Source organism: Buteo buteo, chromosome Z (genome assembly GCF_964188355.1).
Source record: "Buteo buteo chromosome Z, bButBut1.hap1.1, whole genome shotgun sequence".
NCBI lineage: Eukaryota > Metazoa > Chordata > Aves > Accipitriformes > Accipitridae > Buteo > Buteo buteo.
The window spans coordinates 4,294,664-4,314,702 of record NC_134204.1 but is presented as its reverse complement, the minus strand read 5'-3'; the positions used below and the strand labels follow the sequence as shown (position 1 = coordinate 4,314,702).

At 40.7% G+C, this 20,039-nt stretch overlaps 1 protein-coding gene across 2 annotated transcripts in view; it reads left to right on the top strand.

Moving 5' to 3' along the window:
- Nucleotides 1-2,690: 2,690 nt before the first annotated feature.
- Nucleotides 2,691-20,039, top strand: part of KATNAL2 (katanin catalytic subunit A1 like 2) — a 32,222-nt gene continuing 14,873 nt past the window's right edge. Inside the window, exons 1-10 of one of the 2 annotated variants that reach the window (XM_075019543.1) lie at nt 2,691-2,913; nt 9,883-9,953; nt 10,346-10,512; nt 11,595-11,634; nt 12,044-12,167; nt 13,254-13,349; nt 13,847-13,945; nt 14,728-14,805; nt 17,874-17,972; nt 18,827-18,890. In XM_075019543.1, the coding sequence (XP_074875644.1) occupies nt 2,863-2,913; nt 9,883-9,953; nt 10,346-10,512; nt 11,595-11,634; nt 12,044-12,167; nt 13,254-13,349; nt 13,847-13,945; nt 14,728-14,805; nt 17,874-17,972; nt 18,827-18,890 (889 nt within the window). In that variant the 5' untranslated portion in view covers nt 2,691-2,862. Of the gene's footprint in view, nt 2,914-9,882; nt 9,954-10,345; nt 10,513-11,591; nt 11,635-12,043; nt 12,168-13,253; nt 13,350-13,846; nt 13,946-14,727; nt 14,806-17,873; nt 17,973-18,826; nt 18,891-20,039 lie in introns of both variants that reach the window. The other variant, XM_075019542.1, reaches the window with a different exon arrangement.

Below are 20,039 nucleotides of genomic sequence, written 5' to 3'. Positions count from 1 at the left end.
CCAGCATTGCAGCAATTACACTTATCAGCATTACACCTCAACAAACTCCTCCTGTGCTGCTTAACCAGCTGCTAATAGACAACTGAATATGAATTACAAGCAGTGATAGGATTGGGGAGGTCTGAGATGATTGGGTCAAAGGTAGGTTTGGTTTTTTTTGAATGTGCTGTGTTTAAAGGAAAGAACTTTATGAGGCCAGCTGGAGCCTTCTCCATCATCTTTCCTACTCCATAGCCATTTATTTTTTAATGTAGTACTAGACAAAGTGGATGGTAAAAATGTAATGGGGTGGTGTTCAGTGCCTACACCCCTCTTGTGTTAGGTCTAGAATTGTCAAAGCACAGAGGCTCACAGGCCCCCTTAATTGCTCTGCTACCCATAAAATATAGGCTCTGATTACAAGACAAGATGTTCTGAGTTGGATACTTACTCTGTTTATTGGAAAGAAATTGTACATATGGGTGCTTTGTATCTGCACTTTCTGTGCAGCTAATTGACAAAACAGAGCTTAGATAGGAAATAATCTTCTGTTATGTCAAGACATACAGTGAAGTTACATTAACTAAAGCAATGTCAGACTCAGTAGATATATATATAAAATAGGCAAAATGTAAATTAGAAATCTGATTTGTTCTTCTTTATTTTTATATTCTAATCAGTTTTGATGATGAAATACAAGTTAATTAGTTTTGCTTGCCTATCCTAACATACCAGGGTGATATATCTATATTTTGGTTATAAGCACAGTGGGGAAATATTTAAATGATTGCTATGAAGTTGTTTACTTGACCATTATTATTTTTATTAAATGATGTCTATTGAATGTAAGACCTAGATAATAAGTGCCCTAGCAAGATTTCTTTGTAGGCTGTTGAATTGCTTGGGGACATCTTGATCCTGCCAGCCAGTACTGTTCAGCTGCAGAAGTCTGCCCTTGCAGATTTAACAGCCTGAGCTTTCATGGGGATTTTGCCATCCTGAACACAGCCCCCCTGACTGCAGATGTGCATTTGTCTCCAAGGGCAGTTTGAATTTTGAATTCACAAACATATGGTGAAAATTACCCTCAAGTTTGTGTTCTAAGCATTGAAGACTCTCTCTCTTTATCCATCAAAACAGTAGCAAACCACACATTAAGATATCACTACCCCTTTAAGAGACATGGTAGAAAACTCTCTCCAGTCAAGCAAAGCCAAGAACCCAGGCTATTCTCTCAGCAGTAATGACATGATCTTGGAAACCTAATTGGGATGGCTTGAATCTTAACTTCAATTACAGGAACTTATCTTTCAGAGCCATAAACCAGAAGCACCCAATAATGGAAAATGAACGCATTACCTATTCTACTACCACATTAAGGCCACAAAATTAAACACAAAGTCTTGTAGGAGAGGACCTAAGTTGGATGCAGGAACATTAATGTGATCCATTTTGAAAACTCTATGTTTTATGCGACAAATTTAATACAAAAGATATGTATTAAATTACATGCTTAACAGGATAAAAGTACATTACATTTGCAGTGCAACTAACCGAGCAGTTAACATATGCTGAAGTCATGTTTTTGCTTAGGACATCCTTGAGATTAAGACATACAGAAAGGAAAGAGAGAAGGGTTATGGAAGGTATGTGCAGTTGGAGATACTTAGTGAGGGAGCTCGAGGGAACGGAAAGCTTGTGTTGGCATATACTGGATTGGGAAGGTTTAAGAAAAGGGCTGGAGAAACATTCCCGAGTAGGAACAGGGTTGCATGAAAAGGGTAAAGCCTTTTGGGGTATTGACGATTATACTGAGGAGGTGGTGTTTGGAGGAAGGTCTGCATGTCTGGAGAACATGGTTTTGAAGATGAGATGCTAAGCAAGCGTAGCATGGCATGGATGTGAAGAATCTGGTAGTTACCCTGTCCAAGAACAGCTGATGGAACTGAGTAGCTGTTGGTCTCCAGTGGGCTGGACTTGGGGAGAGCTTGCACCTGCAGCTGCCTGGCTGTGAAGCACCCACATACCAGCAGACAGGGTGTTTCCAGAGGATTGTTCTTCACCCCTCTGACCTCTTCTGTCCTGCTTTGTGCCCTGTTGTGGCTGTCACTGAGCAAGCCTTTGGCATGCTCGAACTTCCTTTTCATGTATTTTCCGGGATTTTTTTCTTTTTTTTAATGTTCTCCTCCAGCTGGACTGCAGCCAAGCAGTATCTGACAGGCACAACTCACCCCGCTAGTAATTCACATCCCGAACCCACGAGGAACTGCAGCAATCAGGCAGCCGAGTTTTAACGACGGCTTTCGGGTGCTCTGAAGAGGGCCCTTCTCACAGCCTTGCCTTTCCCTCAGCGCCAGCACGCTGGCGGCCTCCATTTTAAGGCCCACGGCCATCCTTGATGCGAGGGGCAGACTGCACTCTGCTTTCTTCTCGGACGCACCTCACCTGTCTAGGTGAGCTGGGTATGTTTAACAGGGGGTTGGCTTGGTTTAGTTTGGTTTAGCTTGGTCCGGACCGCCTCCAGCCCCTCAGCTCCACGACCCCCTCACTCCCCTCACAACCCCACAAACTACCCCATCGCGCCGCTCAAGTAAGCCTAGCGGCGATTGGCCAGCACTACTGCTAGCCCCGCCTTGCTCCCTACCGTGATTGGCCCATCCTTTTAACGGCCACTCCCCCCTCGCTCCACTTGTGATTGGACAGTTGTCCGGGCAATCTTTCACCCTTCGGCGTCTCGATTGGTTGCGTGAGGGAGGTAGGGCGGGCCTCTCCCTCACGGCGCCCGCTGGCCTCGGCCGGGTGCGGGGTGGGCGCTGCCGGGCGCTCGCTGTGACTTTCCCGGCGGGCTATAGCCACCCGTGGCCGGGCTCCCTGCCCGCCCCGATGGAGCTCTCCTGCCAAACGCTGAGAACCACCTACCAGGCGAGGGAAGCGGTAAGAACGGGCAGTGCTGGGCCGCCGGGCGTCCCCGTTGCTATGGTAATCGCGGGGGGGAGACTTCTGCGCATGCGCGGGCGGAAGCGGCGCGCAGTGCGCCGGCGCGAGGGGGGAGCTGGAGGGGACATGGCGGCCGCGGCGCGGCGGGCTGTGCCTGGGGAGGGATGGAGGCCTTCGGGGTCGTCGGTGTGACGGCGGTCCTGGTTCCCCTTAAAGGTGGGGGCTTCCTACGGTCCCCCCCCACCTTCTCGTTTCCCTTCCCTTTGCAGGAGGGAAGTCCTTCTTATTCTGTCCGCTCTTCAGGGCAGGGCAGGCCCCCTTGCTCCCCACAGGCCCTGTCCGTTGCATGGTCACGGCGGGAGCAGGTACAGCGGAAGGGGGCAAGTCCGTATTCCTTCCTCCCTCAGCTCCGTTTTTCGTAAGTCAGGGCCGTACGGTGCCGCTGTGCCTCTGTCCCAGCGTGCCTCCATCCCACGGATGGGTCGAGCTCCAGGAAGCCCAGAAGCAGCAGGATTTTGTTAAATTTCTTAACCCGTTCTTTTGCTTCCATCTGCTGGTCAAATTCAACTAGAGTAAGAGAGACTGTAGGGCTGCACTGCGGGACTGCTAAAAACCTTTCCCACAAAGGTGTTGGGTGCTGTGCACGCATACACAAATCCCTGTTCCCACTGTGCATGAATAGGACGGGATTGCTCACAAAAAAGTAGGTTTGGGAGTGGTTCTGGAACTGAGTTTTAGGTTATGTTGACATCTTGGATTAGTAGATTATATATTTACCTAGAAATGGGAGTCTCCAGGCCAGTCTCTTTCTGAGCCTTAAAGTGGATTCAGATCCCAACCACTGAGAATGGTGCCCTAAGGTGTGGTGTTGAAATGGTGTTAATGTGCAGAAGGAAGACAGGAGGAAAAGGGGTCCGATTTGTAACCTCACCAATGGGGATTTGGGTGGCCCTGGTCCCAAGGATGGTTTTGACTGCTAATTGCAGAAACATTTGTGGGAATAGCACCTGGAGCTCCAGAACTCTTCCTTGTGAGCTGTACCACTAGGTTTGGGTTGGTTTGCTTTGTAAGCTGACTTCTCCATAGCCTTTTGGCACAATGGATGTGAAGATCAGAGTTTATATTTTGGTTACAGAGTAGAGGGAGATGTTCATATTCTGTAAAGGAGCAGAAGTTTGGAGCCTGCTCTTTTTTAAGCCAGTTGGTGACTAAGGAACAACCTGAAGCTGCGAAGAGGATATTTTGATTCTTGCTGTAAGGTTCTTGACTTCTGTGGAGGGACCCTTGATACTTAATTTCTGTTGTCTGAATTCCAGTATTCCAATGCAGTATCTAAAAGTTAGGCTGCTACAGCTTTAATTTGTAGCACTAAATAATTACTGGAATTCCTAGTTCCCTAGTCCTATCCTTATCTGTATTGCATTTTTTCATTAATCTGTTCTATAGAATGGAAATTATTATTTTCTAGCAATTTTGGGAAAAAGTGATTAAAAAAAGTAAATTCCTATATCCATTATAATTCTATGGCTGTTCACAGCTGCCCAGTGGAGTCTTACAATCAGATTTGTTTTGTGAGGCATTTCACTGGTTGTAACTGTTAAATATTTCCTATGTTTGTTCTGTAAATCACTCTTGACAAGCAATGTTACTGTAAACTGCAGTAGAACTTTGCAAATTCATACAAATGAGTGGGAGAGTTAATGCTTGTTAATTAATTTGTAAATTCAGCATCCTTAATTTGTATTGTTTAATCATTCACCATACTTTGTGTCCATTCATTTTTATGTATTCATAATGTATATCACTTCAAATTAGTGAAATCTTGGCAGTGTAAAACCTGGCTTCAGCAATGTTCCTGTTAAAAGGGAGATAGTAGTGATTTGTGAGTGGCTCTTGGCATCAGAGCATGAATTAATGAAAGATGGCATGTAACTACTGCAATGGGAGGAGAGATCAGAAGGTTTCTCTTTTCAGTGCACCAAACTCAAATTATAAAATGTCTTTAGATTTTAAAAGTAACACCTCTTGGATGAATCCTAGTGTTACTACTAGGGCAGCCATAACTTCTGTGGTGAGCTTGCTGTATGTCTTTAATTATGAAAGCTATTTGTAATCCTTCTTGAGAAACTTTGCCAACTCTATTGTTTGCAGAGGCTTGTATAATTTGGGAGAGAGAAGAGAGTAAAGAAGGACCTTTTCTTTGTGCTGGGAAATTCTATTCAATGGCAGCCAAGTTATACATTGTTTAAAACTTACCATTTCCCTTCTCTACTTGTGTTTCTTAAAAAATACTGTTAGCAAGCCAAACAATAACTGAACATCAGCCTTGTAAAAAGCCTCGCAAGGCTGCAAATATAACATGCAAAGGGCTAGGGGAGGGGGAAAGCTGTGGGGATACGGGGTGGTGGAGGGAGGAGGAAAACTGGGTGAGTCCATCTTGCCTCAGCTACTCTCTCTCTCCAGGCACATGGTGCCAGCTTGATCGTGAGGAACCCCATACTTGGCAGCTATCCTGGGATCACAAAGGCAAAAGAGGGAAGGGACACTGCATGTGTATTATGATAAGGTCTTTCCCTGTGTGATTACAGAGCTAACCGCTTGCCTCTTGTCCGAATTCCTGATCACACATCCCTCTGAACCCATCTTACTGACTGCCCCAGCTGGACGTACAAGAGCACAGTATTACAGCAGGGTAGTTATTATTTCCAGGCTTCTCAGACTGTGACTTACTCTCCAACTTTTTTCTTCATGCTATCAAATATATTCATGCAGAAATATAGGGTCAAATAGTAATGAAATGTTATGGGGTTAAATTAATCTTTTAGTAGGTCCATTAATTTGATGGAATTACACAAGAGACTAGGTTGATTTATAATGTAAATGCATTTTAGTAAAAGGTATGGAAATGACTAAACGAACAGTTGCATTTAAAGATGCATGACTCTAATAGAGTTTAATTTTAAATGGCTCCAAAGAAAGGAATATATATCACACTTTTGTTAAGCTAGAAATAAATAAAATACAGTATAAGCATTGGAGCTAATTAGTTAAGTGCTCAACTATTTAGTTTTTAAAACAAGATCATGCTTAAGTGCCTTAAGCTTTTATTAATTGCATGGACCCCAAACCCCCTATAGTAATTGAAAATTTAATTACATACATTTTTTGTTCTTTTAAGAATGGAAGCTTATTAAACTTTAAACACTTAAACTTCTATTGAAATACCAGTGGCTATAAACAACATGCAATTCTAAATACTAATTAAACAGAAAGGCTAAATCACTATAAAGCTAAACTGAATTTTAAGTAACTTTGCACTCGTAAGTACTCCTGTTTTTTTCATGCCATGTAAGATTTACCATTTCCTCTCTAAGCGCAGCAGAAGTCCTGGGCAGTGTTAGTATCTGTCTGTACCGTGGCAGGCACGTTGTTTTGTGGACCTATTTGCAGTGGGGGTCAGGAAAGGAGACCAGAGTGGGCAAATAAGTAGACAGCTAAAGCTGCTGGTGGCACTGGCATGTGCAGAGGTTCACCTACCTCTTGGAAAGGGTATGTGGTAGAAGACGACTGGTGAGAGGCAGGAGACGTGGCTTTGTGGGATTAGTCAAGCAAGCAATGGTCTGTGCACCACTGACTCGCAAGATTTATGATTTGGTAACTGTTACATGTTGAAACGTCCTCAATTTTTGTCGATAGAAACTTCACAGAACTGGGATCAGAGGTTTCGGTATTTCTATTCAGTTTTTAGATCCAATCTAAAGCAAGTCTGTCAGTTGATTAGCTGATTAACGACTTAGTTAATTTTCTTTGGACAGATGTCTGACTTCTCAAATTAATCATTGCTTTTTGCATTCCTATTAACACAAGATAAAGACAGAATGAACCTCTCAGTCTAAACTATCTTCTGATTTTTAGATGGGGCTCTTTTTTGATGTAAAGGTTTGCTTTTGCTTCTGCTTGGTCAACATAACAAGAAGAACATTTCTATGTTAAGGTTGAAGTGGGTTGCCCAGACATAGACACAATGTTATCCTATACCCAAAGCAAGTCTCTGCTTGAAATACTTGAGATGCCGCCCAGCAGTATTTATACTAGAACTTAAAATGCCTTTAGGGATAGCAGAAGTAACCTAGTGGGATGAACAGCAGCAGAAGACACAGCAGAATACAAACTCTTTTCAAGGATAGTTCTGAGCATGGATTATGAGCCCTGTCAGCTCATCAGGCAGATGCAATTCCTTTCTCATCAGAGTATTACTGTAAATACTCGAACATGAAACACCTGATGTGTTTGTCTTCTGTGGCAACCACTGTGTTTTCATACTGTGTTTAAATATTCAGAGGTAGCTGTGATCTTGCCTTTTGATATGTGGTAAACACAACAGTTAATTTTTCTCAGCATAAAACAGCAGGACCAGTTGCATTTAGAAGAATGTAGAGGTGGGACTGTCAGCAAGTGACAACTCCAGCTTCCTTCTTGCACCTCCAAGCCTGTTTTGGGAGATTCAGATCATCCAGAAGAAATGGTGAAAGGTCCGCAATTCAAAATCTGTTTTCCAAACACCAGCACCTCAAAATAATAAGGAAAAGATCCTTTCATCCCAGGGTGTCAGTGTTTTCTCTTTGCCTATGACACTTCTCAAAATTGGTTCATTTCTTGTTGCAGCACCTCTCAGGAACCAGTTTACTTCATTCAAGAGTTACTGATCTACCAAACATTCACACAGCACTCTTTCTCTCTAAAATGGCTTGGAAAAATCATCTTTGTACCACCACTGAAAGGCAAAGAGTAGCTTCCTTATGGACTCAAGAAACAGAGCAGCTGTGTAACTTTATCAAGAGGGTTTCAAAGGTAGTAAAGGCTAGAAGTGGGCTATGGTTGCTTCCCTTTTCCCCACCCACTTTGATTCTTCTCTCTAGGAAACCAGAATGAAGATTCTACCAATCTTTTTATTAATATGTGAAATACAAATATACTTTCACCCCGCAGGAAACGTTAAAAGCAAACCCCAGAGCCCTTTCTTAGTTGTGTCACTAGATGGCCCCACGTCTGAAGCAAACATCCCAGAAAATACCTGCTATACTGGGAGACCTTTCGCTTGCCCTACCCAGTACTTTTCACAGGTTGGCAAACACACGGAGAGGTATTAGTTTTAAAATAGCACAATCAGCTATTGTTTTATCTCAAATGTTTAAATTAGCAGCAGAATGCTATATGATATCCATTGCTGTGTACCGAGCAGAGGGAGCAGGTAGGTCTAATCTGACAACAGAAGGGCACGTAAAGAGGTAAGTTGGTTTTGCAGTACATTGCACCACCCAAAAGCACCTTTGCTTGTAGGAATAAATGATTCTCCAGTATCCGCAGTTTACTATAATGATGCTTCCTTCCAAGAGACCAGCAACGATAGGGTAATTGTCTTTCCATGTGGATATTCCTTTTAGGCATCTTGTGGGATTTAAAAACATAAACCTTGGTCAGTAGTAATTCTTTGGCTTGTTTGTGTGCCAGGCACTGGCAGAGAACAGCAGAAGTCATTGCTACAGACACTGGGGCTCTGTTTCCAGTATGAAGAGGACAAAGACGTGTGGGTTTGTCACCTGCAGGTTCCTAACACTTGGGCTAGGTGTTTTCTTGGGGATGGATGCAGGCACTGTTTGACTGGGGTAGAAGGGAGGGAAACTGGGGGTGGAAGTGGGAGTCCGTGTCTGCATTACTGTGATCAGGAATATATACGTGCTCTGCAAGCAACAGAAACTACTGCTCTTTCCTTATCCACTGAATAAGTGCCACTCTTTCATGCTCACACTGGGTCCTCCTAGGTAATCACAGAATGACAGAATATCTCAAGTTGGAAGGGAGCTATAAGGATCATCGAGTCCAACTGCCAATGCTGAATGCCAGCATCCTAAAAGAGAAAGGAAATAATTTATTTGCCTAAATGTGGGTTTGGCCATACCTGCTTTTCCTGTGGTGCCAGCTTCAAATCCCAGTGAGTCAGACCAAAGTCAATATGCTGATTTCTAGAGCTTTCCTTGTAGCAACTTCTGTTATGACCCTAAAATCTCAGGGTTTGTCTGCAGACACTCAGCATATATGGCATGTTCCATTGGAGTAAGGCTTTGTTCCAGTATCTTAAAAGATTTCTGTTTCCACTGCCCCTTTTGGTCTACTTTATGTTGTGCTTCATGCTCCCCCAGATGTAGGTTCACTGAACGATGACAAAGATGTTTTACACTGCCTTGTTTTTATTGCTGAACCATTTGTGAATGAATTTGGGTTCTCCAATCTGTGTGAAGAAATCCATGGGACTGACTCCATATTGAAGTTTCTGCATGTTGGGACCTGACTTTGGTCACTCCTATGTTAAAATTGGGCAAGTTTTGTGTTATCCCAAACTACTGATTCTTCAAGTGCTCTGTGTTTTGCTTGTTGTGTTTATATATTGAGGCCCATGAAATAGGAGGTGCCAACAGTGGCACAGCTGGTCTTTGTAGTTTAGTGGTGCAGATCCCAGACATGTTCTCCATCCCACCGTCTCCAAGCAGTAAGAAAACAGGTTTCTAGTTGCAAGGGAAGGACATAGCTATGCTGCAGCATGAGGTTTCCTTGCACAGCCCTTGGAGACACTGTGCATAAGGTCTGCAAGAGTCCTACCCTGAAATTCGCAGCAGCCTGAACATGTTGGAGATCCATAACCATAGTAAGGGAAGTAAGTTATTTTTTCAACCTGAAAGTAATTTTCTCTTCCCCAGGAAAAGGTTTCTACCCACCCAGTAGCCCTGATAATGTGTAAGAAAAATTACGTTGAAAACCACTTTCCTTCTGTTTATTAACAGTGAGTTGTTTTACAGTTCTTACATGCTGTTGTCTTAATTTGTTTGTTTCCACAGGCTACATTTAGATGCTGTTTACAGCAATAAAGAGAATATTACTTTTGATCTAGAGTTCTGTCTTAATTCACAGGATGAGATGCGAACAGAAGCTCGTCGAAAAAATCTCCTCATTCTAATTTTGCATTATTTAATGGAGGAAGGGTATGTTTTTTTAAACAATAGTGCTCTACATTTGAGGGTTTGTGTGTGTCTGACCTCCCGTAATGTGTCCTTCTGTCCTCTGTTGGGTGGATGGGCAGCATGGCCCTTTGGTTTGATGTTTGTAAGAAATAAACTACTATTACGTATCTTGGCAGTATACTTTGCTAAATTGTTTCAGTCTCTGGAAAAAAAATGTCCTATATAATTTAAAAATACTTTAGAGTAATCAGGAAAGGGTTTTTAAATAGAGTTTATGCTTTTTCGTAAATAGAGTTAAAATAAAAGTAAAAACACCATCTACTTACTAATGCCATCGTTTGCTTTTTCTCTCAGAAATCAGAATAGGCTAATGACTCTCAGTTTTTCGGTCTTTGTTTTTTTGAAATTACCAGGTATGTTGATGCTGCAAATGCTTTGGAACAAGAGACGAAATTAAGTTTACGTGGCTTTGAAGTTTGTGACAACATTGATCTTGAGACAATTTTGATGGAATATGAAAGCTATTACTTTGTAAAATTTCAAAAGTATCCTAAAATTACCAAAAAGGTCCTGGACACTGGTATGTGGCTGTGTTCCAAAAAGAAAGCTTTTGTTTCCAAAGCCTGAAATGTGTATTTGCCCGGTATGCTCACCGCCCTTCTCGTGTATGTCAGTGTTTAATGTTTGAACTCTCTTACAGTTACGGAGCTATAGTTCTAGCACATAGGACATAAGAATTGAGAGATGGAGCTTTGAGCCCTCCTGCTCTTGCTTCTCTCTTTCTGTAGAGGGACAAGAAGATGATATTTTTCTGTTTCTTAAAAGCTGCTTTGATATTGGAAAATGCTATGTAAGTGCAAAGTATTGTGGCATAGATCTATTCACTTCCTTCTCATGGGAAGAGAATAGTAAGTCTGTTCTATTTTAGATTTAAGTTTCAATTTAAAACTTAAACGCTTAAATGAAATATTATAACTTAGCTTATCCAAGCTACTGCTTAAAAGTCCCATTACCCACTAGTAATGGAACAACTAGGTGCACGCTAGTATGATACAAACCCTTGGCTTTATGAGTTCACATCTGGGCTTTGTGAGTTTGACATTTTGTGAAAAAAGCTTTTCTTTGGCAGAAATTGTTTCAAATGATATAAGTGCAAAAAATAACATAGTTTGATAACCACCATTGCAACGTGACATTTATCCTGTCTTGGTATGTTGAACACGATAAAATTACTATTAAGAAGAGTGAGGTAAATTCTTATTTCCCAATTCAGCAATGAAAAAAAATTATTAGCATTAAAAAAGCATTCTTTGACATCTATTAAATTAGTTTATTGTGCTTCATCTAATTTCTGGTAGTGTCTGTTTTACTGTGAAAACGATACTGGTTTTAAAATGTAAGCAAAGAAACCAAAGATTGAATGAGCCTAAAATTTAATAAGCCTGAAGCCAAACTGCTTGCTCCAATATCAGTTTGTTTTCAAAATATTTTTGCAAGCTTGCATTGCTTATAATCATGCTGTTCCTGTTTATGCATTGTTATTTCCAAGGTCATTAATGTGTGCTCAAAAATATGTTTGAAGCGGGGGGGTGCAGAAAATCAAGTTGCCCTTTTTTATATCCTTAATTATTTTCCATTTTAATCTTAATTTTGCCACAGCAGAAAATAAACAACAGCTGAGAACTGGAGGAAGACCAAGAAGGTAAGAGAAATGCGTGGGGGGGTTTTCTGGGCAGAAAATTTTCCTGTAAAAGCAATATGCAGCATGGTTAAAGTAATGTTATGATACCATAGAAATAGTAAAGCCTAGAGTCACGCTGCTGACAGCGTGGTGCATTTTTCTGTATCTTTTTGAGGAAAATAGAGACGTTTTCCAAAATAGAGATGGAGACAATTTGCAAAATTTCTGCAGTGTGGGTAAGGTAGGGTAACCTGTTTGAAAGCAGTAAGCGTTGAACTTTGCTGTGATTGAAATTGATGCCTTAACTTCAGTGGGAGCAAAGTTAGCCCAAAACTGCTTTATTTGAAAACTCTGCCTTTTAATCTTTTGGTATTTTGAAGGAAAAATGAAGTTCTGAAAGCCTTTCAAGATAGTATTTTTTTAATTCTAGGGCAGCAAGCTCTTCTCAGAATCTCCCAAGGCTCAAGCATCAGACAGTGCAACGACCGTTGTCAAAAACTTCACCTGGGAGTACAACAGAATTTAAATCATCCACCAAGGAGAACCCCAAACAGGTTTAAAAGTGTTTATCTTGGCAGCATTACAGTTGAAATTAATGTGATTTTATTTTCAAAGGCTACAGGCAGCAAAAAGATCCGAGTTACACAATTAGTTGTATAACTAGTGGGTTTTACTAATTCTGTAAAGGATTATAGATTCTATAAGGATTATAGATGCAAGACTTCAGGAGAATATACTTTCTGGCTGTGAGTTGGGGAGCAAGTCATAGGCAAAAATTAGAGGAAAAGGAGTCATATAATCCAAACTATACTGAAAACAATCAGAGTTTTCCCAATAATGCCAGTAGATGAATCCTTTAGTGCCAGGAAGCAAGACAAACCAAGTAAAAAAGGTCTGGTGTCAGCTGCAAGCATCTTCACAGTGCATAAGGGGTTTGAGATTGGGGGAGCAATTTGGCTCTGTAATTTTCAGGTTTGTGAGTCTCATTTTGGTAAGATTGGTGTGAAAACTACTTTATTACCATCCCTCACAGAGGAGGGAGCAGGAACAGCAGGTTGGTGGGCAAGCACCATGTCTGTTACAGCTTTTGAGGAACTGCAAGAAGGAGAGTCTCTCTCTTTTTTTTTTTTTTTTTAAAGTCCTTGTCCATATTCCTGCATAGAGAGGATCTCATCTCTGACCAGTTCTCTCACCCTTTAAAAAACAGCTTTTGGACACTACAGCAACGACTGCTATGAAGTGAATGTCAAAGTAATTTATAATCCTAAAATGGCTCCTCATTTCCGAGTTGACATGCTGTGCCTCATACTTGCCTGTTGTTTCCACTGTTCATTTAGTGTTTCTTCTCATAGCTATGTAAAATGCAGATTTCTACAACTTAGAATGAAATGTAATAATAATAATAATGCGCATGAAATAACTTGAATGCTGAGCTCTAGAGCCATGGCTTTCATCACTGCTGTCTGCAGTCAGATGAAGTCTAACTAAATGTCTGACAAATATGGGATTACTGTTGCAACTTCCGTATAATGATACAGCTCATCTGGACATATATGAAGAGGTGGGATGATACCTATAATGGGATATCTGCAACTCATCTACTTGGCAACACATCTGTTTTTAAATTGATTTTTCTTCAGAATAATGACAATGCAGTTACTCTGGAGCAAACTGACTTTGGCTTAAGCATCTCAGCAATCAACAAAACTGGAGGAGACAGCACTCACTCAAGAAGGGTAGGTGGAAGCCTAGTATCTGATTTATGATAGAAATGTGTATGTAGAAAAAACACATGACAGTTTTTCACAAATATCAAATGCGAGCTTTTTATGTCTATTTTTATATAAAGTGTTCCTGTATAATTAGCTGAAGGGTCAATTTTATGATTTGGGCAGTAATTCTTAGCATAGAAGGCTCTGCTTGCATTAAATAGTATTTCAAACATCATCAAGAAGGAAAAATATTTCTGGTCTGAAAATCCAGTGGTAATAGCTAAAATTGAAGAAAAATTTGAGATTCCTGAATGAGGTAGGAGGCTCGGCAGTTAAATTGTTGCAGTGACTGAGGAGATGTATGTTCACTTCCCATTGCTACCACAGACTCTGTGGTCAGTTTTTGCCGTATTTAGGACTGTATGTGCAGTAAGGAAACTAATCGCTGTAATGGCAAGCAAAATTTGGTCCACTGCAGTTTTAACAGTTAAAGCCTATCAAAACATTATTTTCTCCTTTAGGGCCAAGTGATTGACTTCCATGGGATGATTCAGGATACTGTCAAAGTATCGTCAAATGGAATAGCCTTGAACAGCCTTAATTGTGATCCAGATCCTTCAGTAAGTGTTTCTGTTTATATTTCCATCCAATGAACAAGATCGTCAGTTTTATATAACCAGGAACGAAACAAAATGCTGCAATGATGTTGTCTTTGTTCCCAAGTGCTAAAAAAGGGCTTAGATTTCTGAGTGGTGTATTTCCTTTGAGTGGACAGTCATACTTGATACTGGTCTAATTTGTTGACAGTTGTTTCCTCTTTTAACAAGACAACAAATACAGGTGATACCTTATGGTTCACAAAAAAAAATTGCAGAAACCCACAGAACATCTGAGGATGAAATTCTGGTGCCTTTGAATTCAGTATGTTATTTAGTGTTGACCTCAGCTGAGGCAAGAACAGAGCTTAGATGGTTGAGACAGAAAATTTTCAGTAATCCCTCCTTGACACAAGCCATAGCTTCTAGGACAGTGTATCCAGCTTACACAGTGCCACTCCACCTGGCAACTGCTACACTTGAAGAGACTTTCAAATGGAGTATGTGGCAAAGTGGTGAACCATATTTACATTTTTCACTCCTCTTAATCTATGTAGGGCATGTTTAGGACTACATGTGGAGTAAGAGAGCTGCTCATTTTAATGTTATTCAGGATTAGATTCTGTAAGATGAAAAGATGAGTTACTGCAAATATGGCTTACTTCAAAATCTTTATTATTATCAATATTTTTACAGCTTTAAAAGTTGATATTATTTTGATGTATCAGCTTTTTTGAAGCTTTTTCATAGCTTGTCTGTTTAAAAATAATTGAAGTCTGACAAGAACTTATGTTTGTCTTTTTTAGGAACGGTTACTAAAACCCCTTAGTGCTTTTATTGGCATGACTGGTGAGATGAGAGAACTTGCAACAGTTGTAAGCAAAGTAAGATCTGATCTCCGTTTCAGTTGTATAGAGATCTTGGTTATCTTTGTCATCTGAGAATGCTGTTTGTTTCTTTTTACTGTCACTGATAGTGCTTATCCTTGAGTGTGCAAGCTATTTCTCCTATCATGCAACTCCCAACAAGTCATTTCTTCACATATAAGAATGTTTCTTTCTGATACACAGTGGGAGGAAGTAATTAAGACCATTCCTTTCTGATGGGGAACATGTAATCTAATTGTGCTGTACTCATGAGACTGTCATAGCTTTTGCCTTTGTTCTTATTGCTACAGAAAATGTACAGTACTTCACTGAAAAGAGAGATTTAAATATATTAGCTAATACCAACTATTATCTAATATATTATTTAACTGTGATCAAATGGTGGGGAAAATCTTGATTCAACTCTGTGGGTGCAGTTTCCATTCAAGGGATTGGGCTGTATTCAGTGTGCATGGTGTACCAGTATCACGGTGTTGTGGTTTAACCCCAGCCAGCAACTAAGCACCACGCAGCCGCTCAGTCACTCCCCCCCATCCAGTGGGATGGGGGAGAAAATCAGGAAAAGAAGTAAAACTCCTGGGTTGAGATAAGAATGGTTTAATAGAACAGAAAAGAAGAAACTAATAATGATAATGATAACACTAATAAAATGACAACAGTAGTAATAAAAGGATTGAAATGTACAAATGATGCGCAGGGCAATTGCTCACCACGTGCCGACTGACACCCAGCCAGTCTCTGAGCGGCGATTCCCCACCCCCGCTTCCCAGTTCCTAAACTAGATGGGACGTCACATGGTATGGAATACACCGTTGGCCAGTTTGGGTCAGGTGCCCTGGCTGGGCATGAGAAGCTGAAAAATCCTTGACTATAGTCTAAACACTACTGAGCAACAACTGAAAACATCAGTGTTATCAACATTCTTCACATACTGAACTCAAAACATAGCACTGCACCAGCTACTAGGAAGACAGTTAACTCCATCCCGGCTGAAACCAGGACAGATGGTAATATCCTGAGTGTATCTACTAGATACCATGTACCAAAATTATTAAACCCTGATATTCCTGCATTGTTCATAATGCTGGTCCTGTGCCTTGCTTTGCACTGCCTGCATGATCCAGAATCCTTGTCTTTTCTCGCTTGGTGCAGTTGAGAGATGCTATCGCTGTAGGCTCTGCAAGCAGTGCCCTTCTCTCATCCCAGCACAGGAGCTGCATGAGCAGCATCAATAATACACTGTATCCCAGGGCAGACTGGGGATTCTTCCAGGATGTGCAGTTTGGCACCGGGAGGGAATCCCAACATTGTCAGCACCGTTTCATTTCACCTGCGGGTTGAGGTGCTCTCTAGCAAACAGGCCCTGGGGGCTACTGGGGATCAGCCTGGCTACAAAGCAGGTAGATGATTTGCGTGCATCACCTCCCAAACCCCACGAGGTACTTGTCCAAAAGGCTTCATAGTATCACAGTATTTGATAGTCTTGTGACTCTGGATATAAGCATCAGAAATGGCATCAGCTGTTGCTCCCACATACTTAAAATCAGCTGTTTAAAAAGCCTGGGAGACTTTTGCTGACTGATTTTTATAGCTGGGTATGGCCCTAATTCTTGGTCTGCAAGTTTGCAGTTTAGTAGAACTGAAGTCTAAGAAGTTTCCAACCTTAAAGAAAGAAAATTCTCATTCCTTTCAATTCCTGTCTGTTTTTTAATTTATGGGAAACCTTTAAAATAGTGTTGTTCTTGCTCCTACTTTAGCAAAAAGCAATGGGGTTGCTTTAACCTCTGTTATTGTATGTTTTTTAAATTGTGCTGGTATGTTCCTAGTTGCTATGGTAATCAACACTGTGTAAATCAATAAAAATAAATAGCATGTGGTATCTATTTCACAACACAATCTAATTTAATTTGGAAACAGTTATGGAAGTCTCTACTTAGCATCATAAATCTGATTCATCTTAGTTTGCTGTTAATAGAATGGGAAAGTGTAATCTACTCTATATAAATAATATTTCTAATTGTATTAAATCAAATTTTCCCCTCAGATATAAGCACATAATTTTTCTTCAGTCTCTGGGGACTGCCTGTTTTTATTGGAGAGTAGAATTTATCCCAAGTATTTGTATTGAGGATATGATATTATGTGCGGAACAATTAGTCTCTGGAACACAAAGCCACAAAATATTATTAAGGCAAATGGAAAGATTCATAGAAGACTTGGAAAGTTTGATGAATTAAATGAAATTAATTTAGTGAGTGCTTCAGGGCATAGACTAATTACCGACTATCTTTTGATAGATGCTTAGGGGAAAATTTTCCTCCTGTTACAGAGTCTCTTACAGCTTTTCTTGCAGCTTATAAAATCTTGTATAGTGTGGAGTAAATACCATTTTTTCACTGTTATTTATAACATAAGTAATGGGTGCAGCCATAAAGTTACTGAGCATCAAGTTTAAAACAAAAATATTTTCACATCGCATATGATTAAACTGTGAAATTTGTTGCTACAGAACAAGCATGTTCAAAAAAGAGGTAAGAGAAATTCACTGAAGAATGAATGTCAAAGGGTATTTGAACTGAAAGTCTAAGATGTAATTTTAATTATCAAAGTCCTTCAGTTGCAGACGTTGGTGTATGTAAATATGAACAAACATGTCACTCCTATTGCTTATACTTTTTTCTAAATGTCTAATACTTGCCAGCATCAGAGACAAAATATTAGGGTTGGTGAACCTTCACATCATGATATCTCTTCATATGTTAGTTGGTTACTAAAACCAACTAATAGAAAACAGTTCTGAGAAACAGATCTGGTCAGCATATACATTTGGCAGTGTATATGCTCTTAGGGAAACTAGGGGCTTGAGGGGAAGCAACGCACAATGTAGCAGCTCTGTAGAAATGACTGCTGTGTATGCTTTCCTCTTGGGAGGTCCCTAGTACATAGGATTAAGTAATACAGTTTGTATCACTTAATAGCACTCTTATAACTGAGTTGATTCTTTACTTTGCCAGAGGTCATAGTGCAGAAGAAGTTTTACTAACAGGATGCGATATGTGTTGCAGGACATTTATCTCCATAATCCAAACGTGAAGTGGGATGATATTATTGGACTGGATGCAGCTAAAAGGCTCGTCAAGGAAGCAGTTGTTTATCCCATAAGGGTAAGGCGCTAAATGGAATCATAGAATTGCTTAGGTTGGAAAAGACCTTTAAGATCATCGAGTCCAACTGTGATGTATGCCTGATAATATTCAAGTTATGCAAGCTGATGCAAGATTACTTTTACGCAACAACTATGCGAAACATTATTAATGCCACTTCTTAATGACCCCACTTCTTCTCATGAAACCCTATTAACTTACTCTAATTCTGAGCAGAGGGAATCTTAAAGAAGCCATTTAAGGTTCTGGAACAAATGCTTTGCACCTGAGTCATGGTACCTGAATGAAATCCAAGTGAATACATATAGATCATGTAGGTTCCCAAGAATGCTTGGAATTTGAAAAAACCAGTGTTGGGCTTGTTAGCATTTTCCTTGTAATTACAGTGGTGTTTTAGAGTTCTCACTATTTCTGTGCTTTTGTAGGCAGTTTGTGTTAGAACTATTCCCGATCCTGTTTCATCTGACAACGGCATACACATTCTCCTATAGGAAAATGACCTTTTAATATTAAAATTATAAGCGTTGGGTCCTATTCTTTGGCACCTTTGGCAATGTAAGAGGTGCTGGATTTGGCCTATATTAATTCAATGGAAAATGACTTATAGAAGAGAATACCAAACCAATTGCACTTGAAGAATTCACTTAAAACAGATTTCAAATAGTAAATACAGTCTTTTTCTCAGTACTCTGATCATATATATTATATAATTTTGGAGGGGTTTTATCCCCCTCTCTTCAAATTTCTTAGGTTTCCTGAATGCGTTAGGAGCAGTGGAGGTAGGGGTTAGAATCCCTTGCATTTTGTATAGATGATACATTTTTAATCCCTGAATTCCTTTTCTGTTTCCACAGTACCCACAGCTGTTTACTGGCATTCTGTCTCCTTGGAAAGGATTATTGCTGTATGGACCACCAGGTATGGAGAGCTTTGTACCATATCCGTTTGTTTACCACTGCTTCTGGTTTTGTCCCATGGATAAATCATTGATGCTAATTAGATCAAATGTGTTAATGAAGAACATGTTCCGTAATGTGAAATAAAAGGAGACAATGTTGGATGATTACATCTGTCTCTGCTGCTCAGACCTGCCTGTTTGCCTTTCTCACAACCCTTGACTATTTCTACTGCTGAATCTTCCAAAAACAGTGCTTATACTAACAATTCAGGGAGTTAGAACTCATATCTCTGTTTTTACTCAGCTTGGACCATATTAATCAAGTTTGGCGTGACCTGATCTTATGAAATGTGAATAAATCTGGTATGAGCTCACCTTCTTAAGGAAAATTACCTTCCTTTCTTCTGCATTTGGGGGTTATTTTGGAAATGAGGTGGAAGCTTTGCCCTCTGCTGTGCTAGCTGAGTGTTTTCCATGTCAGCACAGCTTCAGTGCTCCCTCTGCTCCCCTTTGACACAAGCACTACCACCATGAGTGTGGCTGAGAGAGGACAGAGGGCACAAGTACCGCCTGCGTCAGGCTGCAAAGGCTGTCGCTGCAGTAAACTCCATTTGCTTCTGTGAATGTTTAGATGTACTTGCCGCAGGCGGCATCTGACCATTTCAGCACATGGTACTTCAGAATTTGGGGAATGCATTTGTGATGCTGTATTACCTGAGTTTCTCCAGACAATCCTGGAAGGGCCACAAAATGATCAGAGGGCTGGAGCACCTCTCCTATGAGGACAGGCTGAGAGAGCTGGGGTTGTTCAGCCTGGAGAAGAGAAGGCTTCGAGGAGACCTTATTGTGGCATTTCAGTACTTAAAGAGGGCTTAGAAGAAAGATGGGGACAGAGATTTTAGTAGGGCCTGTAGCGATAGGACAAGGGGTAATGGTTTTAAACTAAAAGAGGGGAGATTGAGACTAGATAGAAGGAATAAATTTTTTGCAATGAGGGTGGTGAAACACTGGAAGAGGTTGCCTAGAGAGGTGGTAGATGCCCCATCCCTGGAAATATTCCAGGTCAGGTTGGACAGGGCTCTGAGCAACCTGATCTAGTGGAAGATGTCCCTGCTGATGGCAAGGGGGTTGGACTAGGTGACCTTTAGAGGTCCCTTCTGACCCAAACC